We start from the raw sequence: 26950 nt of genomic DNA, 5'->3' as shown, positions 1-26950 counted from the left end.
TCTTTTGGTTCATCAGTTTATAGTGTTCTTTAATATCCATAAATGAGTGAGGTCTTGTGGTATTTCTCTTTCATTGACTGGCTTATTTCACTCAGCATGATGTTCTCCAATTAATATCCAGGTTGCTGCAAATGATGAGAATTCCTTCTTTTTTATGGTAGCATAGTATTCCATTGTGTAGATGTACCATAGTTTTTGGATCTACCGTATTTTTCGGACCATAAGACGCTCTGGACCATAAGACACACCAGTTTTTAGAGAAGGGAAATGAAGAAAAAAAGATTCTGAAACAAATAGTGTCCTAAAATATTTTATGTGCATTAAAACCCAACATCACAGTCATAAACACATGTAATCAACCCTGTAAAGTAAACAGCAGCATTTAGAACCATTTTAGAGCCAGGCAAGCTCACAGAGACCACACAGAGCCGGGCAAGTAAAAAAACTTTTTTTTTAAAGTATATGTGTAGGCTATATTTGGACCATAAGACGCAGGGACTTTTCCCCCCACTTCTGGTCCGAAAAATACGGTAATCATCTGCTGACGGGCACCTAGGCTGTTTCCAATTTCTAGCTATTGTAGATTGTAGCAGCACTATGAACATAGGAGTGCATATATCCTTTCTGATAGGTGTTTTTAGTTTCTTGGGATATATTCCTAGGAGTGGGATTACTGGGTCAAATGGGAGTTCCATTTTCAGTTTTTTGAGGAAACTCCATACTGTTCTCCACAGTGATTGCACCAGTCTGCATTCCCACCAGCAGTACACGAGGGTTCCTTTTTCTCCATAACCTCGCCAACACTTGTCATTTGTTGATTTGTTGATGTTGGCTATTCTGACAAGTGTGAGATGGTACCACATTGTTGTTTTGATTTGCATCTCTCAGATAATTAGTGACTTTGAGCATGTTTTCATGTGCCTCTTGGCCTTCTGTCGTCTTTTGAAAATATTCTATTTAGGTCCATTGCCCATTTTTTGATTGGATCATTCATTTTCCTTTTATTTAGTTGTATAAACTGTCTATAGATGTTGGAGATTAAACCTTTATCAGTGATAACATTTGCAAATATGTTCTCCCACACAGTGGGCTTTCTTGTTGTTTTGTTGATTGATTCTTTTGCTGTAAAAAAGCTTTTTATTTTGATGTAGTCCCATTTGTTTATTTTCTCTTTAGCTTCTATTGCCCTAGGGGCAGTATCATTGATGAAGTTCTTTTGGCATATGTCTGAGATTTTGCTGCCTGTGGATGCCTCTAGTATTTTTATGGTTTCCCGTCTGATATTTAAGTCCTGTATCCATTTTGAGTTTATTTTTGAGAATGGTGTAAGTTGGTGATTTAGTTTCATTCTTTTGCATGTGTCTGTCCAATTTTCCCAACACCATTTTTATTGAAGAAACTGTCTTGACTCCATTGTATATTCGTGCCTCCTTTGTCAAATATTAATTGAGCATAGTGATTTGGGTTGATATCTGGGTTCTCAATTCTATTCCATTGATCTATATGTCTGTTCTTGTGCCAGTACCAGGCTGTTTTGAGAACAGTGGCTTTGTAATACATCTTGAAGTCTGGTATTGAGATCCCTCTTTACTCTTCTTTCTCAGGATTGCTGTGGCTATTCAGGGTCTTTATTGTTCCAAATGAACTTTTGGAGAGTTCTTTCTAGGTCAGTGAAATATGCCATTGGTATTTTAATGGGGAGTGCATTGAACATATAGATTGCTTTAGGAAGTATGGACATTTTGATGATGTTGATTCTACCAATCCATGAACATGGTATGTTCTTCCATCTGTTTACATCTTCCTTTATCTCTTTTTTCAGTGTCATGTAGTTTTCCGCATATAGGTCCTTTACTTCCTTAGTTAAATTTATTCCTAGGTATCTTAATTTTTTTGGTGCAATGGTAAATGGAATTGCTTTTTTAGTCTCTGGTTCTGTAAGTTCACTGTTGGTGTATAGAAATGGCATAGATTTCTTGGCATTAATTTTGTATCCTGCTACATTGCCAAATTCATTTATTAAGTCAATTTGTTTTTTAATGGAGTCTTTTGGGTTTTTTATGTACAATATCATGTCATCTGCAAATAAGGATAACTTTACTTCTTCTTTTCCAATTTTGATGCCTTTTATTTCCTCTTCTTGTCTAATTGCAATGGCTATTACTTCCAGTACTATGTCAAAGAGGAGTGGCGATAGTGGGCATCCCTGTCTTGTTCCTGTTCTTAGAGGGAATGGTTTTAGTTTTTGCCCATTGAGTATGATGTTGGCTGTGGGTTTATCATATATAGCTTTTATTATGTTGAGGTATGATCCTTGAACTTCCACCTTGTTGAGAGTTTTTATCAGGAAAGGGTGTTGAATTTTATCAAATGCTTTTTCTGCATCAATTGATATGACTATATGATTTTTATCTTTCAATTTGTTTATGTGATGTATCATGTTTATTGATTTGCGGATATTGTACCATCTTTGCATTCCTGGAATATTAATAAATCCTACTTGGTCATGGTGTATGATCTTTGTGATGTTCTGCTGGAGCCGATTTGCTAGAATTTTGTTGAGGATTTTGGCCTCTATGTTCATGTGGACAAATGCTTTTAGTACATCGTCATCCATGCCCTTTTTTTTTTTTTTTTCCATCTGACACAAGATCAGCAATACCTCAGAAAGCAGCTTTTTAATAGCTTCAAGCCAGGTCATGTAGTATAAGTTATTGTTTGTTTTTAATTGTTGACTATTAAAGATGTCCCCCATTTTCTCTTCTTCTTCCCCCCTCCACCCAGTCCCCGCTCCACTCCAGGCCTTCACCACATTATTATTTGTGTCCATGGGCTATTCACATATGCATATATGTTCTTTGGTTAATCTCTTCCATCCCACTCTCCTCCCCCCTAAGATCTGTTCCATGTTTCCATGATTCTGGTCTTATTTTGTTCATCAGTTTATTTTGTTCATTAGATTCCACATGTAAGTGAGATCATGTGATATTTCTCTTTGACTCACTTTCCTTGGCATAATAGTCTCCAGGTCCTTCCATGCTGTCTCAAAGGGTAAGAGTTCCTTCTTTATTATAGCTACATAGAATTCCATTGTATAAATGTGCCACATCTTCTTATCATTTCATCTACTGATGGGCTTTTGGGCTGTTAGCTATTATAACTAACATTGCTAAGCATAAGAGTGCATATATTCTTTCCGGTTGGTATTTTATAATAGGATTCTTAAGATATATTCCCAGAATTGGGATAGCTGGGTCAAACTTTTAAGATTTTGAGGAAACTGTACTGTATTCTACAGTGGCTGCACATTCTGCATTCCCACCATCAGAGTACTAAGGTTCCTTTTTCTCCATATCCTTGCCAACACTTGATTTATTGATGGTAGTCATTCTGATAGGTGTGAGGTGATACCTCATTGTTGTTTTAATTTGCATTTCTGATGATTAGTGTCTAAGCATTTTTTCATATGTATTGGCTATCTGTATGTCCTCTTTGAAGAAGTGTCTGTTCAGTCCTTTGCCCATTTTTAAATTGGATTGTTTGTCTTCTTCATGTTGAATTATATGAGTTCTTTGTATATTTTAGAAATTAACCCCTTATCAGATATATCATTGGTGAATATGTTCTTCCATACAGTTGGTTCCCTTTTCATTTTGTTGGTGGTTTCTTTTGTCGTGCAGAAGTTTTTTAGTTTGATGTAGTCTCATTTGTTTATTTTTCATTTGTTTTTGTTGTTTTTTTTTGCCCTAGGAAATGAGCAGAGCAAACTTCCCAGAGTGGTTTTGTAACAAAGAGAAATCGCTTTTTGCCTGGGATTACCTGGTCTGAATTTCCCAAGTGGACCAGGTCCCCATTGATTCCCTCCACCCAATGTTATGTGGGCTCCCCTTCCCTCTCTGTTGCTCTGGATTGGGGATCACTGGGTGGAGCTGAGGCCACACACTCTCATGGTGTGGGCTCCACTGCCACAATATCACCGGCTTTCTAGCCACGCGCTTGTCGCTACTTGGCTCGTCCTCTCACGTCTCCTCCTTTCTCTCCTCCATGCTCCCTGCTCTCCGTGTTTCAGATCAGCTACACTTTTACTGGTTTTTCAAGGCGATTGCTCTGCAGTGTAGCCACAAACCTGGTTTGCTATTGAGAGCAAATGGACTGAGCTTTCAGCTACTCTGCAGCCATCTTGGAATCCTGCATGAGTTTCTGAAAGGCACTTCATTGTTACAAAGTAGTTGTTCCCAATCAGGGGTTATTCTGTCCCCACCCAGGAGACAGTTTGGGTTGGCACAATGAGGGGAGTGCACCTGACATCTGGTGGGTAGAGGTTAGGTATGCTGCTAAATGTCTCACAATGCATAGGACAGGCCCTTACAACAATTATCTGGCCCAAAAGATCACTAATGCTAAGATTGAGAAACTCTGTTGTAAACTTCTGGGATTATTATTAATACAGCATAACCTAACCTATCCTGGCTAATATAGCAACTACCACACTAATTTTATGATAGCCAATATAGAAATATTTGGATTTAATCAATTAGATATATTGGTTATTAGGAAGACAGGTTTGAAAGAAATCCAGGAAATAAAAATGTAGATATCATACTATGGCATAAGAGTTTGAAGGTGACTCAGAAGGTTCAGAAGCGTCCAGTTTCACCACTGTTATTAGGCAGATGCAAATATTCAAGATTAACAAAAACCAGGCAGAAAGGTCAAAAACTTGTATAGTTTCAGGTTGAGTTCTCCAGTGAACTCAGATAGTAAAATAAGGGAGTTTTGTAATCAGAGATAAATATGAGTCTTTTACATTCCTCTAAAAATAGCAATGAAAAGCTACATCCCAAAGTTAATAAAATTTAGGCCTGCAAAAAGTGCTAAGATCCAAAGAGGGTTTTTTTGCTTGTTTTAGTTATATGAGAAGCAAGACCAAGCAAGAAATGGAGCTCTTGTTTGATGCTTATGAACTAACAGAAAGCAGAACAACTCATCCAGAGTAGCCTCGTTTACTCCTCATTGGCCACCAGCCTCAGCAGGACTACCTACCTCCTGTTCTGCCACCATAGCTGATTCTCCAGCAGCCTTTTTGAGGCAGTAGGCTTTTCTAGCTCTGCCTCTTAAAGCTTTGCGTGTACTTGCATTCTTGAATTATTATCACAAGCAATTACTGCCTGCCTTTGTGGCTTGGAATCTCCCCAACTTTGAAACTTTAGAAATAAGTTATATATTTTATTTATTTTTAATTTTAGAAATGATTTTTTTTAAGCTTCACCTGAAGATATTTTTCCATTGATATTTTTGTTTTATTTTTTTAATATATTTTTTATTGATTTCAGAGAGGAAGGGAGAGGGAGGGAAAGATAGAAACATCAATGATGAGAATCATTGATCAGTTGACTCCTGCATCTCCCCCCTACTGGGGATGAGCCTGCAACCCAGACATCTGCCCTTGACCGGAATTGAACCCGGGACCCTTCATTCTGCAGGCCAAGGCTCTATCCACTAAGCCAAACCAGCTAGAGCACTCATTGATTTTTAGAGAGGGAAAGACAGAAATATCAATGTGAGAGAAACACATTGACTGACTGCCTCCTGCATGGGCCTCAACCAGGGCTGGGTCCAGGGAAGAACCTGCAACCATGGTACATGCTCTTGACTGGAATTAAACCCAGCACCCTTCAGTCCACAGGCCAACACTCTATCTACTGAACCAAACTGGCTAGGGCTAAATGACAGGTTTTAGATACACCTATCCCTTCTTAACAGTCACACCTACACTATAATGGGATGCTATGTTTCAGAGGCAGTGGTTCCCAGAATTTTAAGTATTTTCAAGCAAAGGCCAGAGAGCTACTTGGTTGTCTGTCTTCTTCCAACCCTGATTGCCTATAATTCTAAATTGAAAACTTGAAGTCCAGAACAAATTTCAGCATTTGTCTCAATTCCTAGTATAGTTTAGCAATGTCTAAATTCAGGATCCTAGGAAATAAATTAGCCAGTCTTTCTGTAGCCATAAAAACTCCCTTGAACCTTCTCCTTTCTCTGAGGGTAGAAGGGGTAACTGCAGGGTCCTGATTGGAATCCATGAGAATTTCCTCATCACAATTCTAAGCCTTTCTTGTCCACCTATCCAGTGCTGTTTGTTTCATTGCCTACTGTCATGCCTTAATCACCAAATCCATGTTCTAAAATACCTGCCTGTTCATTGAAGGCCAAACAAGTTCATAGAAGAATTACTAGGATGTGGTCAACAAGCTGTGTTAGCATGACAACAAGCCTGTTGTACACTTTGTCCTCACCAGTTTATTGACTATAGGAGACTTTAGTAAGAGGAACCGTTTCACTTCTCTCTCACTTTATTTCCGCTGAGTGATAAAAATCCTGCCTAATGTTTTCTCTTTTATGATAATAACTAGAGGAGAGGGGGATACTGCAAAGGGGGTGGGGGGGCTGTCCCTCAGCCCAGCCTACACCCTCTCCAATCGGACATCCCTCTCACAATCCAGGACTGCTGGCTCCCAACTGCTTGCCTTCCTGCCTGATTGCCTCTAACCACTTATGCCTGCCAGCCTGATCACTCCTAACTGTCCTCCCCTGCCAACCTGGTCATCCCTTATTACCCACCCCTGCCGGCCTGGTAGCCTCCAACTGCCCTCCCCTACAAGCCTGCTCATCCCTAACTACCCTCTTCTGTAGGCCTGGTCACCCCTAACTGCCCTCCCCTGCTGGCCCAGTCACCCCTAACTACCCTCCCTTGCCAGCCTAGTTGCCCCCAACTGCCTTCCCCTGCTGGCCTGATCACCCACAACTGCCCTCCCCTGCTGGCCTGGTCACCCACAGCTGCCCTCCCCTGCTGGCTATCTTGTGGTGACCATCTTGTATCCACATGGGCACAGCCATCTTTGACCACATGGGGGCAGCCATCTTGTATGTTGGAGTGATGGTCAATTTGCATATTACTTCTTTATTATATAGGATAAGGATGAGGTATATAGTATTTGAAGCATATTCTTGAATTATAATATTCTTTATTATTCTCTATTATTTGTAAAGTTTATCTCAATCAAAAGTTCTAAAGTCAGCCATGGCTAGGTGACTCAGGTAGTTGGGGCATCATCTTGTCACCAAAAAGTTTTCGAGTTGGATCCTCAGTCAGGGTGTACACAGGAGGTAACCTGTTGATGTTTTTCTCTCTCTCCCCCTGTCTCTCTATCTCTCTCTCTCTCTCTTCCTCTTTAAAATCAATAAACATATCAGGTGAGGATTTTTTTAAGTTCTGAAATCAAAACAAGGGGATGGCTTAAAAGTAAAGTGAGGCAAAGTTTAAGAAGAGCATATAATATAATGTGGCATTTAAAAATAAAAATATGTTTTACCGATTCCTAATTTTTTGTTTATTGCAATAAGTCATTCTGTTTTTGTGCCTTCACATTCTTAACCTTACAAATGTCTACCTACCTCCCCAAAGAATTGTCAAGTCACAAGATAATAGAGATAGCAAATAAAACAGTCTTTAATCAAGGAAAGAATAATCAAAGAAACACAAATTAATATATCAAGTTACTGTTTTTTCTTGTGAAAAATGTTTTGTTGGTTTTTCTTTTGAACTTTTTCTTAATATTTATTTATAAACTACAAAGTAATGTGGTACTTTTCTATGCCTTCAATTCTAAAACTATATACATAAAATGAAAAGAAATATTTTTGTTGTTTTTTATTACAAAAATATATCTTCGTTGTAGAAAATAAGGAAATACAGATAAACGATGTCACAGTGGCAATGCAATTAACATTTCGTGATATAGAATCATTCTTTTTCTTTTTTTTTTTTTTTTTTTTTTTTCTTTTTTTTTTTAATATATTTTATTGATTTTATACAGAGAGGAAGGGAGAGAGATAGAGAGCTAGAAACATCGATGAGAGAGAGTCATCGATCAGCTGCCTCTTGCACACCCCTCACCGGGGATATGCCCGCAACCAAGGCACATGCCCTTGACCGGAATCGAACCCGGGACCCTTCAGTCCCCAAGCCGACGCTCTATCCATTGAGCCAAACCGGTCCCGGCGAGAATCATTCTTTTTCTTACTCATGGCTATAATGTATCTAAGTCTCATTGATGTGCACGTAAATTTCTTGTCATTATAAGTAATGCTGCAATAAACATCCTGTCAATCTTAGTTTTGTATCTCAAATTATTTTTTGGGACTGGTTCCTAGAACCATTATTGCTGAGTCAAAGCATATTGCATTTTTAAGGCTTTTGATTATCTTTTGCCAAATTGCTGACAGAAAGGCTGTATCAAATGTACAAGAGCACTGGTTGATGCATTCTCTAGTCCAGCTCATTTATGCTGTTTTCTTATCTTCACCACTTTGATAACTCCAAAATTTTATCTTGTTGATTTAATTCGTAGTTCTTTGTAATAATGAGACCATATTTTACAATACATGATATAAAAATTGCAGGTGGATATCTTAACAAAATACTACAAAGTAAAGAAAAATCTTCATTGTCACATTATTTATAAGAGAAAACAAACATACATGTACCCCCTACATGTTCAACAAAAGGAAAGCAGTTCAATAAAAACAATAAATTGTACATACTCTTTAAATGTATAAGAAGAAAACCTGAAAGGAAATATACCAGAATGTGTAGTGCTTCTGTGTAGTGATAGGTGATTTTTAATATTTCATAATTTTTAATATTTTCCAGATTTTTTATAATTAACATTTGTATCATATTTGTGAAGAAAACACATTTTGTTATGTACACTGCATAAAAGGGTGCACGAGGGGAGAGGAAACTATCCACCTGCAATTTGTGTAGCGTGCGTTCTAAAGATGATATTAAACATTTGACACTGAAACAGGGAACTTGGACAAATAACATAAATAAGATTCTGGTGAGCAGTTAATTGTCCAAATGCTAAAAGTTTTGTATGCTTGAGAACATGATAATTGTTGAATCCCCTGAAAATAATGACTATGTTCTGTTTGTTTGTATCCTTCTTAGGTTGCTGCTGTTGACCTTCTGGTTCCTGGAGTTGGAGAGCTCTTTGGAGGAAGCCTCCGAGAGGAGCGGTATCATTTCTTAGAGCAGCGGCTGGCCAGGTATTGGTCAGACCTAAAAGAAACAAAATTCAGAAATCGGGGACAGGAAACTCAGAGGCAGTCATGACAAAGTAACAGAGGACAGTTCACAGGCCGCAGCCACTGGCAGACCTGAAATTCAGATTCTAGTGACCTTGCACGAGTTCTTACTGGATCTTTCTCAGCTTCCCTTTCTTAACAAATGGAACTGTTACATGAAACAAGGCCACAATAAAAACTGAACGTTAATGATGGGAGGAGGAAGATTTTCCCATTAAAGCTTGCCCTTCATTTTTATTTTTCTCTTCTCTATGTTCTTTTTATATACTCTATGAGTCCTGTAGGGCCATAAAGAAACAGACTCTGAACCAGGGAAAGGATAAAGATGGAAATAGAAAGATACTAAAAATATCTGCTAAGCTATTTAGGAAAAGCAGTTTTCTCTTCCTCAGATTTTCTACATGGTGTAAGAGTCTTGATTTAACTATTTAAATAACGTACTTAACTATCTGTCCAGTGCCTGGGAAGTGAATTGGTGAACACACAGAAAATGTTTTGGAGAAGAGAAATAGGGAATCATGTTTCTAATTGAACTTCCACTTCCATAGATGCATGGTCTGCCAACACACCACAATGACTTCCTAAACTCACAAGGGTTATAAACCTCTGTTTTCCACTTTTGCTGTGCCAACCATTTTTTTTTTAAGGCTTTCCCATGTTGAAGTTATAATCCTTCTCTCCAGATAATACTGTTATTTTTTAGAGCAACCTGGAAAGTAACCTGGAAAAGCCATAATTGTTTGAAAATATCCTGCTACATTGCAATTTGTAAGGCCTTCGTTACCTAATGGAAAAATGCTTAAAAGGTTGATGTTTTCCAAGGTTTCAACCTATAAATCTGTTGGCAACTTGGTTTTGTAATCCTATTTACTTGAACTGCTCTATTTGGTTAGGGTCCAGAAGAAGGGAGTAAGTATGTTTTGGGAGGACTCTTTTTTATTAGAGTACTGACTCCTTACCACAACCAACATGTTAGAAAGTCCTGGGAAAATCATAGAATTGAAGTAAAGGTCAAACTCCTTAGATGGAAAGAATTTAAATATTCACTGGGTGTGTTTTTTGGGGTTTTTTTAAAGCACAATAAAAATCACACATGGCAAGAAACCTCGTCTGTTGAAAGATTAATTGCTCTGTTTTCTTTGCTTGCTTCCTTCCTTCAGGAAATCTTTCCTCATAACATTAAATGTTTGCCTAATATCTGATAATATCCAAATTTATCTTTTCTAGTGAAATGGATATGCATTGCCATCTCTCTCTGATCCGTCTGTGACTTCTGTTTATGTGTTCTATATTTTTGTATATTTGCGTTTTTCATTGTCCTGATCACTTCAGATATATTTGTCCCAAACACTTTTTTAAAAGACTGGAATTAATTTAAATGAGTACTAAAAGCTACAAACTTTTAACACTTAATTGGCAAAAGCCAATTAGCAATCATATTATGAAGGTAGCCTCAGAATCTATATTATTTTAATGTTACAGTGAAAGGTGTGTCTGTGTGTCCTTTGTTTGTGTGTGCCTTCCAACAACCTTCAGTAGCAGTAATAGTCCTTTTTTGTGTGACAAGACAATACACTCATCCAAGTGAACCCCTGGGTCATACTTCTAAAGCATTTATTGACTATTTGATAACACCTGGGACTATTGAACTTGCCTTTCTGACCGTACAGTAAAGGTTCAGCCCCTCAACCAGGTTGATGTTATTTGAGAGCATGAGTTTTGGTGTGCACTTCTTTGTAAAGAGCACACAACCCAGAACAGATATTTAGTGATTAATATGTTTACCTTACTGACATTCTCTGAAATAATTCTGTTGTATTCCTTTTACAGATCCGGACTGACAGAAGCCTACCAATGGTAAGAAGGAAACCCCTAATGATTCTTCTAGCTGTTGGTTTGAGCATTACATAGTTTTTACTTGTATTTCCAAGGCTCTATGAAAGAGTGTTAAAAACAATGAACAAGTTCACAGAAGATTTTTTTTTTTGAGTCCTTGAAAAATAGCAATAATGAGAAAAAAAGAAAAATAGTAGTAATGGCTGCCATTTGTTTATTACTTATTGTGTGCTGGACAACTGTGTTACAGTTTGGTGTATATTACCTCATGTAAACAGCATAACACCCTGTGAGTTAGGTACTGTTCTTGCTCCTTTTTAACTGTGCCTTCAGACCTGAGACCTAGAGATGTTAACTAATTTCACTAAGAGCACAGCAGTTGAAAGCATAGATCTGGGACTTTGTTCCTAACCATTATGCTTCAGTTTCTCTCTCTGTGAAATTAGGGGCTTGAACTAAGTGACCCCTAAGTGATCTTCACCTACCTTTGAATTCTAAGCTGCTTAGGGAAGACCATCTGTCTGCACTCATACATTTACTTCTCAAAGTTTTCTGGTTTTCTTTTCTCACACTCTTTCTTCAGATACTTTTTCATATATGCAAAATTTTTATTTATATTTCTGTGATATACTCTTTTTAGGATATTGGTATAATGTTATCAACAATATTATTAATTCTTCACCTGTCCTCAGGAGAAGAAAGGAACTGATTACACACTTGTCTTTTGGAAACGAAGGAACTAAAATTTCAGAAATGCAAAAAGCCTAAAATTGGGTTTAGGTAATAGGCCTTGAATGCCTTTGTTTTTGTTTTTTTATCAGAAATGACCTTAGGCCTGGTTAATCTCTCCGAGTCTTGGTTTTCTTGGCTAAAAGATGGAATGATAATATTATTTCACAGGGTGTTGTAAGGATGAAATGAGACAATATAGGTTAAGTATTTACATAGAACAGAAGCTCAGTAAATGCTAGTGCCTCCCCTACCCCCACCTTCCTTTGTCCTGACTTCTGCTATTAGGTAGATGAGCCTGACTGGTCAAGCGTATGCATTTTACCTCGGTTTCTGTCTACAAGTATATGAAAACTAGCTAAATGCAAATTTTAATTATTGGTTAAATAAATTTAGGCCTTTTCTGGTCTTTATTGATCATTTCAATACTATTTTTTTCCAACTAAAGTTTTGTCAAACTGTTAAGCTCTTTAAATATAAAGATTTATTATTTGAAGGTCCTTCCTTTTAAATGGTTACCATATTACTTGAAAAGGTAGAAGGGGTTTCCAAAATCTTCAAGTCTGTGACCTCTGCTAGTGTTCTACCCACTCTGAGTGGCCACACCAGGTGTCTAAGAATTTACCCACTTCCTATTTCTACATGCCAAATGCAAGTAAAACCTGTAACTAGTTCCACAAATTCTGTACCATCTCTTTTATAATCTGGCTACCCTAGAATAAACAATTCATCAAATACACATTCTTTAGAAAACTTGTTTCTAAGAACTGGCTTTTTTCATCTACTAAAGCAAAGGCAAGAAAAGTGTTGAGTTCATTTTCCAGACATATCAGTGTTTTTACATCAAGGTATGAGAAATTTAGAACCACCTGCAGGCGTCCTCAAACTTTTTAAAGTGGGGGCCAGATCACGGTCCCTCAGAGAGCTGGAGGGCCGGACTATATGAACTACTAATTCCTACTGTAACACCTCGGTTGCGCTCACTGCCCAAAAAACCTGGCGGGCCGGATCAGACTCCTCTGCGGGCCGCAGTTTGAAGACGCCTGTAAAGCTTTAGCTGGACTTCTAGCTGCCAGCTCAGATCCTGCAGGTGTTTGTGGCAGTGGTTCAATATGCCCTTCATCTTGCTTTCTCACTAAACCAAAGTATACCCTGCCCCTGTGTCTTATAAACTTAAAGTTAATTCAGCTGCCAAGCATTTTAATAGTTGATGACTGTGTTCCATCCATTATTCCTGACAGCTCTTACTGATCTTAAGTTTTATGCTAGTTGTTCCTGTGTGTAGATCTCTCACTTGGTTCTAACTCACCTAATTGCAGTTCATATTTTATTTTAGAAAGATAATTACTTAATCTTAACCAAAAAAAAAATACCTGTACATGTGGCCATGATTGTTAACAATGGGAAAATAAGTGACAGTCTTTATCCTGGAGGAGCCAAATGACTCCCAGCTATGGTGTTGAAGTTCTATTCGGGAACTGATTTTTACAAATCATTCAAGAAGCTCTAAATTTATCTTAATATTATGTAACTCAAGAATTCTCCCACCAAATGACATAAGAAGATTTATAGAATCTTCCTCCTCCTCTTCTTTCCTAAAATACCTGTATCCCAGGTTGCCATATTGGCATTTTTTAGCCATCTTAAGTGGGAACAGAATGTTTATGAATGGGCTTCAGAGGTGCCCAGCCTTCCAGGAAAATTACTCCAGACACCTTCCACTAGGCGTGAAGCAGAGAACTGGAAGTTTCTCCTCACTCCAGTGCTCACGAGTATATTTTTGTACCTTCAAACGATGAATCTTTATAAAGTAAGTGTCTACTCCAGAGCAGGCACTGGAGATGGAAGAGTGAATAAAATGCAGGTCCTGCCCTTGATGTAGCTGACAGTCTAATCTTATAGGACATACCTTCTTGTAATTTATCAGGCAAAATTCTTCACTTTTTTCTGTGTATGAACAATATGATTTTGGTGAGAAAAAAAAGAGCACTATTTACATACTAAGAAATAGGAAAGGAATTTATTTTGAAGAAAATTAGTAAAGTTATTAGAAAATTTCCTGTGGCCTCATGAGGTAAGTTTCTATATAATTAAATAAGTAACTTAAAAGAAAAGGATCAAGTAACTAAAGCCCATGAATGAATGAATGACAGGATTTGCTGCTGTTTGTCTGGGTAACACTGGACAGATAATTTTTAATTTCTTCGTGTCCTTTAGTCTGGTCTACCACAAAGACGTGAATGATAAATGATTACAAAATACTTTTTTGAAACATAAATTCCATTATAAACTCTGACCCTATACAGCATTATAGATTATGATTCTCTGTTTCTCAAAATCAGGTATCTGGACCTCCGTCGATTTGGATCTGTGCCACATGGAGGTTTTGGGATGGGATTTGAACGCTACCTGCAGTGCATCTTGGGAATTGACAATATCAAAGATGTCATCCCTTTTCCAAGATTTACCCATTCATGTATTTTGTAACTGGAAAACTGGTTAAGGGAAATCATGCAAGCCAGAGGTGCTCCACATGCATGTGCCTACAAGAAAACATATGTTTGGATTTTAGAAGGGCAGAAGTTTTCAAAATGTGCTTGTCATACCATAGCATATAACATGAAAAATAAGTGATCATGATTTTCTTACAAAATTGAGACATTTCATGGAAAGATGAACTCTCCCAAGAAGAAGTACTTATAGCCTATAGATGTCTAATCAATTATGTCAATTAAGAAGAAATGAAGAAATTGAACTAGATGGTTCCAAAGGTCCTTTCAGACTCTAAAAAGAGGATGAGATAGTGTACTTTGTCTTTAATGATTAGCTCACTGCTTTGTGTGACCTTTGAGAAACAACTAGCAACTAAAAATAAAATGTTGTTGGACCTTTTCTTTTCTTACCATTTAACCTATGACAAATGCCCATGTTATTCTCTGTGTTTTACTAAGCATTATAGAAGAAAATATTCCTTTGGGTTTTAAGTTAATAAACTGCTATTCTGAATTGAAATCTTTTATCAGACTGGATGAAAAAAATGACATTTGGTAACTGTTGAGCCTCAATAAAATGGATATAGAAGGAAAGTACCATAAAGGCCATATATGACAAACCCTCAGCCAATATCATACTCATTAGTGAAAAATTGAAAGCTTTCCCTCAAAGATCAGGGACAAGACAAGGATGCCCCCTCTCACCACTGTTATTCAACATAGTACTGGAAGTCCTAGCCACTGCATTCAGGCAAGAGAAAGAAATTTTAAAAGTATCCAAAAAGCAAATGAAGAAGTAATACTCTATTTGCAAATCATATGATTCTATATATCGAAAATCCTAAAGACTTAGAAACAATAAACAAATACAGCAGAGTTGCAGGATGCAAAATCAGTGTACAAAAATTCATTGCTCTCCTTATACTAACAGTGAAATACCAGTAAAATAGATAATGAAAACTATCACATTAACATTTGCAACAAAGAGGATAAAATACGTAGGAATAAATTTAACTAAGTAAGTAAAGGACCTATACATTGAAAACTGTAAGACATTGTTAAAAGAAATTGAGGAAGACACAAAGAAATGGAGTGATAGTTTGTGTTCATGGCTTGAAAAAATTAATATAGTTCAAGTGTCCATAGTATCTAAAGCAATATACACAATTAATGCAATCCCCGTCAAAATCCCAATGGCATTTTTCAAAGAAATAGAACCAAAAAAATCTCAAATTTGTAACCACAAAAGATCCAAGTAACCCACACAGTCCTAAGAAAAGTAAAGCCAGAGGTACCATACACACCCTATGACTTTAAATTATACTACAAAACTAAAATAAAACAGTGTGAGACTGGCAGAAAGGTAGACACACAGACCAATGGACCAGAATTGAGAGCCCAGAAATAAATCTACACATATATGAGCAACTAATTTTCATCAGAGGAACTCAAAACACAGTAGAGAAAGGAACACCTCTTCAATAAATGATGTTAAGAAAATGAAAAAACCACATGCAAAGGAATAAACTAGATTGCTTTCTGACACCATACACAAACATTAATTCAAAATGAATTAAAGACTTGAATATAGCCCAGCCAGCATGGATCATTGACCTATTAACCAGGAGGTCACAGCTCCATTCCCAGTCAGGGCACATCCCAGGTTGTGTGTTTGATCCTTGTTGTGGGGCGTGCAGGAGGCAGCTGATCAGTGATTCTCATCATTGATATTTCTATCCCTCTATGAAATCAATATATTTTATATAAATATATATGTGTGTGTGTATATACATATAAATGTGTACGTTTAATATATTTACATATATATTAAAAGACTTGAATACCTAAAACAATAAAATACAAAGAAGAATACATAGATGCAAAACTATTATGAACTTGACCCCAAAGGCAAGAGAAGTAAAAGAAACGAATGGGACTATAGCAACTAAAATACTTCTTTCTGCACAGCAAAAGAAACAATCAACAAAACAAAAAGGCAGTCAACCCAATGGGAGAAGAAATTTACAAATACTATTTCTAATAACAGGCTAATATCCAAAATATATATTTTTTAAAACATAATTCAACAACAAAAACTCCAATAAAGATGAGCAAAGGACCTTTTCCCAAGAAGGACACACAAATGGCCAACAGATACATGAAAAGATGTCCAACTTCGCTACCTATAAGGGAAATGAAAATCAAAACCATAATAAATCACCACCTCACACCTGATAAAATGCCTAATATCAATAAGATAGAAAATAACAAATGTTGGAGAGGATGTGGCGAAAAGGGAATCCTCATTCACTGCTGATGGGAATGTAAATTGGTGTAGCCTCTATAGAAAGCAGTATGAGGTTTCCAAAAAAAATTAAGAAAGGGGCTACCATATAACCAGCAATCTCTACTGGGCATCTAACTGAAAAAGTTGAAAACATTTATTCATAAAAATATATGTAACTCTGTGTTCATTGCAGCATTATTTGTGGTAGCCAAGAATGGAAACAATCTATTCATTGATGGATGATTAGATAAAAAAGAAGTGGCACATATATACAGTGGAATACTACTCAGCCATAAGAAAAGATGAATTATTGCCATTTACGACAGCATGGATGGATCTTGAGAATATCATGCTAAGTGAAATATTAATAAGTCAGATGGAAATGGACAAGAACCATATTATCTCAGTTTTATCTACACTAATAAAATAGAAACATGTAAATTAACCATCACTCCGCTATACCCACCTGCCAATCAGGAGCAAGTATGCAAATTAACCCAACTATTGTAAAATGGCAGCGAACATGGAGCTGGAGCAAACAGGAAGTTTGGGTTGCCCTCAGCGATGGAGGAAGCCAAGCTTTCTACCCACCCTGGCCGGCCCTGGCCTCTGCTCAAGGCTACAAAGTTTCAATTATAAAAGATAGATAAATAAGTCCCAGATACCTGCTTCCAGCCAGCCCTGGCCTCCATTCAAGTAGGTGCTGAAAAAAAGGAGGACCTGGGAGCTTGGGTCATCAGGGAGCATGGCTGGCCTGAAAACAGCCCTCAGCCCCTCACCCAGGCTGGCCACACCCCCATGGGGTGAGGGTCCCTACTCGGGGGCTTGACTAGCCTGCAAACAGCCATCAACCCATCACCCAGGCTGGCCAGGCATCCCAGCAGGGACCCCATGCCCAGAAGGGGTTGTGGCTAGCACAAAAATGGCCCTCAGCCAGGCTGGCCAGGCACCCCTGTGGGACCCTCACTCTGATCTGGAACACTTCTGGGCAAACCAGCCGGCCCCCACTGGTGCACCAGGCCTCTAGCTATACTAATAAAGGGTAATATGCTAATTAGACTGGGAGACCTTCCAGGACACCTTCACTAAAATGTATGGTGAAGTCAAAATTACTGAAATTGTGATAGTAGATGTACATGGGGAGGGGTGTGGTCCATGAGCTGAGAGTAGGTCCTGCTCGGGGAGTCAAATGCACATAATTCCTTACCTTTTTGATAGTCTTCAGATGTAGATTTTTTAAACTTCACACTTGTTTATTCTCTTTTTTCACAATTGATCGCATGAGTTTTTGCTTAAAGCCTAAGACTTGCCACTTAGGACAAGCCTAATCATTGCCACCTTTGGCTCCACACTTCTTTCTTTACCAATAATTGAACAAAAGCAAACACTGATGTCAGACAAAGATGAAAATGCCAAAGCAAAGTGTTGCTTGTGGACAACATCAATGGGAAGAAACTTTAAAATGTCCACTTTGTCAGCTGCTGCATGAATACCCAAATTCTGCATGCAGATAGCATGGTATCAACTCTGTATAATAAATAAACATATGGATGTGTTAGTTGAGGACCTCCTATACTAAAATCATATTCTCATAGGCTTAATTTGTGAACCAAAAGTGATTTGAAAGTTATTTTTATTTTACTCGAGTAACCAGTTTCCGATGATGAAAAATAAGATTCTGTTTTCCCAAGATTTCCCAACATCACCTCAAAATAGTAACCCCAGCCATCCAAGAAGGAGTGTGTTCTAAAACTTAGAAATGTGTTTTTCCATCATTAATTTTCATTCTCATTTCAAATTTTGAAATCGGTGGAGAAAAATCGTTCCTTTCCATCTGGCTGTCCTCTTGCCTGGGAAAGCTGTGCTGTCTTTCTTTGTTGTTCTGACAAGAACGTAATTGTGTGAGTGATCCATTCCAGATCCAGACAGAGCTCTCCCACCCTCTGACCCAGCCCAGAGACGCCGTCATGGAGCAGCAAAGGCGCTGTCTGACCTTCTGTCCCTCTCAGACAGGATCTGCCAGAAGCGTCCCTCCACAATGTTGCACATTCATATTCTCTGTAAATCGAATCTAGACATTCAAGCATGGCTGGACAGGCATTGAGGATGCAATTGGTGAGAGGCATTGACTCTACACTCTTCTTTAAATCTGTTTCAGATAATTATAGATGAAAGATTCTTATTTGGATCAGATTGCTATTTATTCACATATTTATTTTAGTAAGTGGTGAGGCAAGAAGATAAAAATGCAGAGTTGAAAGACAGATTGGCCTTGGATTGAGTTGATAAGAAATGTGTGGGGCTTTTTGGCTTCTGATCAATATTTGTATTCAGTGTGCAATCTAAAGTATGTATAATAAAAAGAAAACAGGTGGAAGTAATATCTGATTTTCGTTTCTTCGTTTCTTCCCAGTTTATATTCCAAATTAAAAGATAGAAAAGGCATTGAGAAAAGAGCTACAATCTTTTTTTTTTTTTTACTCTGGAAGAAATGCATGATGCTGGCAAGGTACATGTTTTGTGTCCAGTACCCATGTCTTTTTGTTTTCTTTTCTTGATTTGAGAGAGAGAGAGAGATTGATTGATTGATTGATTGATTGATTTGTTGTTCCACTTATTTGTGCATTCCTGGATTGATTCTTGTAAGTGCCCTGACCGGGGGATTGAACCTATAATCTTGATGTATCGGGACAATGCTCTAACCAACTAAGCCACGAGGCACAAACAGCAATCTTAATCACCCTACACCAAAATGATTAATAGGACTTCCATAAGACAGATTTTATTAGGTCATGATCTACCCCTCCAGAAACCTAGATATTCTACTTCTCTTGCCAAGTAGCCCTAAATTGCCCTCTGGTCAGTGAAGGCTCCAGCTAGTTCTTGTCCAGTGAACTTGCAGCCATTATGTGTGGGAGTTTTAGGGGACCTTTATAAAGAACTCAGGAGTTTAGGTGGTTCTTAAACTGTTAATCAGGCAGCTATTATGTTAACATAGCTCATGACTCTTCAACCACTTTCTGCTACATCTTTGCTGTTAATACTGGCTATTAATAATGTGACTGTCATTGGAAATTGCTTTACAGTTTACAAAATGTTTTAATGTATTCACAATATATGGTGGACCTAGTTTCTTTGTAGCTTACTGTGTCTCAAATTGATCTGGTTTAATGCAAGATTAGTTTGTTTACTATGAAGATTGGTTGTTTAGAATTCCTCACATTGAGGGAGAATAAAGACTACAAATAAAATTCACTGCTCTCAGCCTCCAGAGAACCTGAAAGCTCAGAACTTTTTACAGTAATCCAGGAACCTTGCTCAATAAGCCTGGAGTTTACTGGACATTTTGCAAAGCAGACACTGTGGCCTCTGGTTTCCTTATTCTGTACAGAAAGGCAACTTAAGAATGTGAAGGAATATGGCCCTGGCCAGTTTGGCTCTGTGGTTAGAGTGGCAGCCTGTGGACTGAAGGTTCCTGGGTTCCGTTCTGGTCAAGGACATGTACCTTAGTTGAAGGCTCAATGCCCAGCCCCATTTGGGACACATGAGTTCTTTCACTGAGGATTTCCACTAATAGCCACGTTTCCATTGCAGTGCCCCCAACGGCGAAACTGGTTCCTGGACAGCAGGACAATGATCTCTCTAAATGTAATTTCCATCTTCCACGTTCTGCCCTACAGGTTTTTGCATCAGGAAACTGTTGGGTCAGATTCCTGCCAGAAAAATGTGCTGGATGTTTGGTGTCCTGGAAAGGGTATTGGGCAGAGAGGGAGAACTCTGGTCTGTCTGACACACTGCTTCTGAGCTGTGGGACCCTGAGCGAGTTACTTTATCTCTGAGTTTGTATATGTGTCTGCAAAGCAAGGGTAATAACGTGTAAAGCATTATGAGAAACAGTGAGGTCTGTGCAAAAGGGTTTCATACACTGGAAAGCACTACACAAATGTAAGGTCATCTAAGGGAAACCTTTTCAAAACTAAGAAAAAAAAATTTATGAACACATTGAATGAAATATTTTACAGCCATTAAAAATTATAAGAGAAATTGTGTTGAAATTTTTAACTTGTAGTTTAAATTAGTGCAGTATAAAAGCTGTGGGCCAGAAGAATGTGGGGACACGTGAAACCAGCTGTTTACACGTAGTATAACTGAGTCACTTTTTCTTTAAAAATCTCTTTGGCTGCCCAGCCTACATGGCTCATGGTTGAGTGTCGACCTATGAACTGGGAGGTCACGGTTTGATTCCCTGTCAGGGCACATGCCTGGGTTTTCGGGCTTGGTCCCAGTGTTGGGTGCGTGGGAGACAGCTGATCAGTGATTATCTTTCATCATTGACAACTCTCTCTCTCCCCCTTTTTCTCCCCCTCCCTCCCTCCATCTCTCTCAGTCACCCTCTTTCCTCCCTCTTTCCCTCCCTCCCTCCCTCTTTCTTTCTCTCTGAAATCAATTTAAAATATATGACTAAGTTGTGTCTGGTATCTGGATGCAGAGAGAAATAGGACATGCCTCTTGTCTCAGGGACTCCCATTTCATACAGCCTTTGCAAAGTATATTGTGTATAAGAATCACCGGATGAATTCAGATTACCCTGATCCCAACCTAGAAAGTCTGACTCAGTAGGTCTGGGATGGAACAGCCCAATCTGTGTTTCTTAAACAGTTACCCTGACTGATTCTAATGATTTATTGTAGGCGGTTTAATCCACACTGAGGAACGTTCAGTGAGGTTTGAATATTTTGCAGTTAAAGATAAGCGATAATTACACAGATCTGCTCATTGAAGAAGACACTGTTTTGATTGTTCTGCCTGCACCTTAGAGCGGGTGTGATGCCTCATTTGGGTGGGAAAGCCAGTCTGCAGAGCTAGTGCCTGGGAGGTGTAGCGCAGCCCCTCCACACCTCTGATCTGTATCTCCTTCCCTCGTGCCCTTTCTCTCCCTCCACCTGCCCCCTGGTTTTTCCTCTGAGAAGGGTTCCTCTCCCACTGGGATTCCTCCTATGCCTGATAATATGTCAACATCCAGGTGCTTCCCCTTCCTTTCTCCACCCCAGCCCTCAACAGATATGTCAATTTTATTGAAACAAAAACAAACCAACCAACTTATATCAAGTTTACTGACCTGCTGGGGAAGGCTCTTTGAAATGGTTACTCTTTCTCATTCGTAGGAGGAGGCCACTCATTGATCAACAACCACAAAAATACCATGTGGAGCCTCTTGTGTCTTGATGTTTCACTATCATTTAGCTCTTAGTCAACTTTTCCCCAGTGGGTTAGCAGCTCTCCACGATTCCTGTCCTGCCCATCTGATTCCTCTCCTGCCCATCTGATTCCTGTCCTGCCCATCTGATTCCTGTCCTGCCCATCAAGTCAGTATCCCCTGTACCCTGACTCAGCACTGCTTGCTTCCACATGCCTGTGAATGGGCTCAGTGGCTTGCTCGGGCTACACACCTGTCACTTCTTAGTTACCCAGCATCAAAATATTACAACTAATCACACTGTCTGAGGTTAGAAGGCTTTATACTAAGAGCGGTGACACTCTGGAACTCAGCGAGGATTTCTCCATGTGCACGTGTGTACATCACCTGTGTTCACATGTGTACATGTGAGTGTTTTATATTGCTTGTGCTTCAAAATACTGAGGGTTGAACGGTGACTTCCAGACTCCCTCCTTTCATTCTGCTCCCTCAAAACCACATGCAAATTCTGGTCCTCGGCTACCAACATCTGTCTTCTCTGCCAGACATGAGCTTCCTGAGAACAGAGAGGAGCATGCCTTGGAGAGTATGGCATATAGTAGGTACTTAATAAATAGCTCTGGAAAGAATTAGGTATTGCTGAGGTGTCAGAAAGGGGGTTGGGGGGACATGACCATCAGACAAAATGAAATATTTCTTAAAAGTAATTCCCAAACTGGCTTTTCCTTCTTTATGTGACTGAAATTTTTAAACTAGCTTTCAGCATGAATCCAAGACTGAAGCCATTGTCTAGCCTAGAACAAAAAGCCAGGTATCAGGAGTAATTGTGAGCTGAGCTAGTAATTTGTGTTCCTGGTGTGTGGTGGAAGATCCATTTCCAGGGCCTCTCTCCCAGCACAATGGGACAATGACCTCATAGCCTGCTCCAGAGCCTCGCCTTACTGCCCATCACTATATAACCAGCACCTGAACATGGGTCTTGCACAGCAGGTGCTCAGTAAGTATTTGTTGAGTGAATGTATTTGACAAATTCAGAAGCAAGTCCCAGATTAACTTAGAGTTGCTCAGATTTTCACCTAGTGATCTTCTCCATTACTCTCTAAACAAGTTTCTTGCTTCCAAATTAAAGTAGCTACTGCTTACATCATCTAACTCAGCACATTTTAATTGATGCCTACTCTGTGCCTCCCCAAAACAAGTGAAGCCTAAGCCCATTCAGTTTCAGTCCCCCCCCCACGGTTGCTAATTTCTCTCTGCTCCCACAATCCTTTGAAATACCTCTATTAGAGCTTTCGTTGTCACACACTACCTATTCCTCTCTCTAGAAAGGCTCTGAGCTTTTTTAAACCCTGGGGTTTATTCATATTTCTATTTCTATGCTGAATTTAAGAGAGTAGGTTCTTAGACATTCCTTATTGACAACTGAATAAAAAGTACATAAATAATCTTTCCTAAGTGACATGTGAATAGAAGTGTGTGTTGTATTTGAACAATAAATATATGCCTTTCTACGGGTTTTCCAATTTTCAAGTGATAGCTGCTAGGTATCCCCGAAAAAAACAAGGTTGGTTTTCATGTCTCTGTTAAACACCTTCCAATGTGTCTGCTTAGTAATAAGAACCACCCCTCCTCCGAGAATCCCCACCCGCCTCCTACAGCTCATCCTCAGCAGACAGACACATAGGGACGTGGGCTTCTCTTGCTGATGGACACCAACCCAAATTGGGCCAGTCTCATTTTCTCTTGGAAAACTGGGATTAGGAACACGAGAGACTACTTTGAACTGGGAACATGTAAACATAGTAACTGCAGGGCAACTGTACCTGAAGAGACGAGAGAAAGCAGTCTGCAGAGAGAGAGGAAAGCAAAATGTTCAGACATGAAAAACCATATGACCCGTGAGAGTGACAGACAGACAGACACAAACTGGCTACCTAGTTTTGCCATATTTATTCCTTGATTGATAACCTTCCTGAGGCCAGATTATTCAGATTTTTCAGATTTTTCTTGGGGTTCTATCAGATATACCTCATTTTCTTAGCAATAAGTTCCCAATTTGGGCTTATGCAATTTTTAAATAAATGTCTGCTTTTGCAATTTAAAAAGATATTAATACACTATCTTAAGTATGGAACTCTCAGTTTTTTTAAGTCATATTATCTTTTAGTTGCATCCACATATTATCCCATAATATGTTAATCAGGAAATTATTTATGTGAGGAATTCTGATAAGTATGATGCAAAAGGTTAGGTGACTTTTTTGCTCTTCAAGTTTTTTGGCCCCTAAGACACACACACACATTCTAGTACACTCACACAAATATATGAATGGAGGCTCATTTACAGAGGGTATTGGACATATATCAGATCTTTTTGGAACTATAAAACTGAATTAGGTTTTGAAAAACCAATACATTTGGCAGCTTCCCAAGACATCTATTTTTGAAGATTCTGCTTTCCAGAATTGTAGAAGAATGGCTTTTGTCATGGGCCTTCACTGTGTTTCACATGAGTCAAAACGGAGAACTGGATGAGACTAAAGAGTGTGTTCTGGCACAGCCCAGGCCCTGCTGTTGGGCTGGCCATAAACAATGATGGCCAGAACCAACAAAGTAAAGTAAAAGGCTTTGCTCATCAGAAACAGTTGCAAATATGTATAACACATTCATTCATGACACACCCTGAATTTAGTCCTCACTTAACCTAAGCATTTCAAAAACATACATGGAAAGTAGAGGGAACTGTGGACTGTTAAAATCATCGTTTGGTTCAGGAAAATTTCAGAGGAGAATTATAGGGCTTCTTCTTAAGACTTAGGAAAATATTAAGTTATAATGATTGCTGCCAACCTATTTCGAACCACTCTAGGAAAAGAAAACAAATAAGTTTCCTGCTCTTTTCTGAGTGGTGCCCTGAATCTTGAAGAAGCTTGCATGTAATTTGACTGCAACTACTTTCCTTTTTTCGTTAATTGTGTTATATGTGCCTCATAACTTCTAATCCCAGTGGGGCTGTCATTTAGAAGCGGGGTATGTGGAATCTGTTTTAATTCTGGCTTTTGTTTCAGCCACTAGACGTAATGCCACATGATTGTTGACCCAACAGTAATCCAGTTAAAAAACAGTCTTCAGAGTTACTGCATCATCAAAATTAACCCTGATTACATCAAATTATGTTGAAACAGACCACAGCTGTTTGCCCTGTTGAAGCAACTGCTTGAGAGCTCATCCAGAAGGTACATCTGGGTGTCAGGAAAATACATTTTAGTTTCAACTTTTGTTTCTCAACACAAATGTAGGAGGGAACCATTGTGTTCTGCCGAGAGTGCTTGGTGGGAGCTGAAAGAATAAAAAATCCTCTTAATCCCCAAAGAGACGAAAACTGGAGACCTTTCGTGTGTTGGTTTCTGTAGGAGGGATGGAAGAAGGAGGAAGCTTGAATCTGTTGAGTAGTAGTCTTGTCAGCAGAAAGAAGTGGAACTGACTATAGGGAAAATGATGAGTTGTCCGGAGTAGGCGGTTACACAGGGGGTGCTGGGGCTGGCTCAGACCAGCCTGAGAGAGAAGATTGGTCAGTTGTGAACATTTTTTGCAAGCTGCTTGTTTAAAAAAAAAATAACATTAAAATGAAAATAACAAGTATTGGAGAAGATGTGGACAGTTTGGAGCCCTTGTGCATTGCTGGTAGGAATGTAAATGATGTAGTAACCAGTGTGGGGAACAGTTCACGGAGTCAGTATGATCCAAGAGTATTGAAAATGTAGGTTCACAGGAAAATGTGTACATGAATGCTCTTCCTAATACCCACAAAGTGGAAACAACTGAAATATCCATCTGATGAATGGATAATTTTCATCCATTCATTGAAATATTATTCAGCCATAGAACATAATGAAAAACTGACACATGGCCAGCCAGTGTGGTTCCGTGGCTGAGTGTCGACCTATAAACCAGGAGGTCAAGGTTGGATACCCAGTCAGGACACATCCTTGGGTTGCAGGCTTCGTCCCCAGTGTGAGGTGTGTAGGAGGCAGCTAATCAATGATTTTCATTATTGATGTTTCTCTTTCACCCTCTCTCTCTCTGAAATCAATTTAAAAAAATAAAACTTACATACTATGCTACATGGATGAACTTTGAATACATTATACAAAATGAAAGAAGGCAAACACAAGAGGCCACATATTGTATAATTCTATGAAATGTGCAAAATTGGCAAATTCAGAGATGGTAGATTAGTGGTTGTCAAAGATTAGGGTTAGGGGGATGAGGAGTGACTGCTAATAAATATTGAGTTTCTTTTTGAGGTAATGGCGTTCTAAAATTAGATAGCCATCCTGGTTGCACAATTTGGTAAATATACTAAGAAGAAAAAAAAACACACTGAATTGTGCGCTATAACATGCTGACTTTAAGTGATATTAAAAACAAGGGGGGAAAAACCAAAACTCATCAGTTGCTAATTATTTTAGTACATGTTGCTCTTACCTCTGCTCTTGGTGTTATGTCTTTATGTTGGAAATACTAAATAAAACTGTGTGTCTCTTAACTACAATACATTCAAAGACATGAAGTTGATAGCCTGACTTCAGTCAGGCAAGGGGTGGAGAGAGGATGGTATTTCCATCACAAAAAAATTGTCACATACTACAAGTCAAGGCTACCACCACGAGAGAGCCCACCTTTAAACACGTGGCCGCACATCACCGGCTGTGTGAGTCAGACAGGCATTTTGGGTAATTCTGGTAGAACCAGGGAGTTAGATGAGATGCATTTGGGGCAGAAACCATCGCTGTCGGTCAGCCGATGGACGAACCCACTTTGATGGGGACCAGATTTCTCCAGCTTTGCCAGTATGTGTGTGGGTTCAGAGGGTTCCCTGCTGGAGCTCCTCTGGGACCATCACAGTGAAACCAGGCATCAGATAAACCGTAACCAGTTTAAATCTTAGTCCCAGCGACGTCCGGACAACAGTGTCAGGGTTTGGAGACCAGGGGTTAACATAGTTACCAGTAGCTCTGTGGAGCCTGGGCGAAGAAGTCAAAGGTCTACAGAGTTATTGTTTTTTAAAACTATCCAAGAGTTTTGACCTCTATTTAAAGTGAAACTTCATAGGATTACCCCCACCTACTTCTGCCCTCCCCACCAGGCTAGTCCCTGGAGTCTAAACACTCCAGCTGTTCATAAGGACCTTTACAGATACTGTTAGGTCTGGGAGGAGAGAGGGAGAGAAGGAAGAAAGAGAATGGGTCAGAAAGTT

The 26950-nt window shown here is 38.9% G+C and overlaps 1 protein-coding gene across 3 annotated transcripts in view; it reads left to right on the top strand.

Moving 5' to 3' along the window:
* Positions 1–14727, top strand: part of NARS2 (asparaginyl-tRNA synthetase 2, mitochondrial) — a 114067-nt gene extending 99340 nt beyond the window's left edge. For all 3 annotated transcript variants that reach the window (XM_036428308.2, XM_036428307.2, XM_036428309.2), the window contains 3 exons: positions 9014–9111; positions 10981–11007; positions 14058–14727. In XM_036428308.2, the coding sequence (XP_036284201.1) occupies positions 9014–9111; positions 10981–11007; positions 14058–14202 (270 nt within the window). In that variant the 3' untranslated portion in view covers positions 14203–14727. The remainder of the gene's footprint in view (positions 1–9013; positions 9112–10980; positions 11008–14057) is intronic.
* The last annotated feature ends 12223 nt before the right edge of the window (positions 14728–26950 follow it).

The sequence above is a fragment of the Pipistrellus kuhlii genome, unplaced genomic scaffold, assembly GCF_014108245.1.
Source record: "Pipistrellus kuhlii isolate mPipKuh1 unplaced genomic scaffold, mPipKuh1.p scaffold_m20_p_9, whole genome shotgun sequence".
NCBI classification, from domain to species: Eukaryota; Metazoa; Chordata; class Mammalia; order Chiroptera; family Vespertilionidae; genus Pipistrellus; species Pipistrellus kuhlii.
The sequence above is the reverse complement of the archived record's forward strand: the minus strand, read 5'-3'. Positions and strand labels throughout refer to the sequence as shown.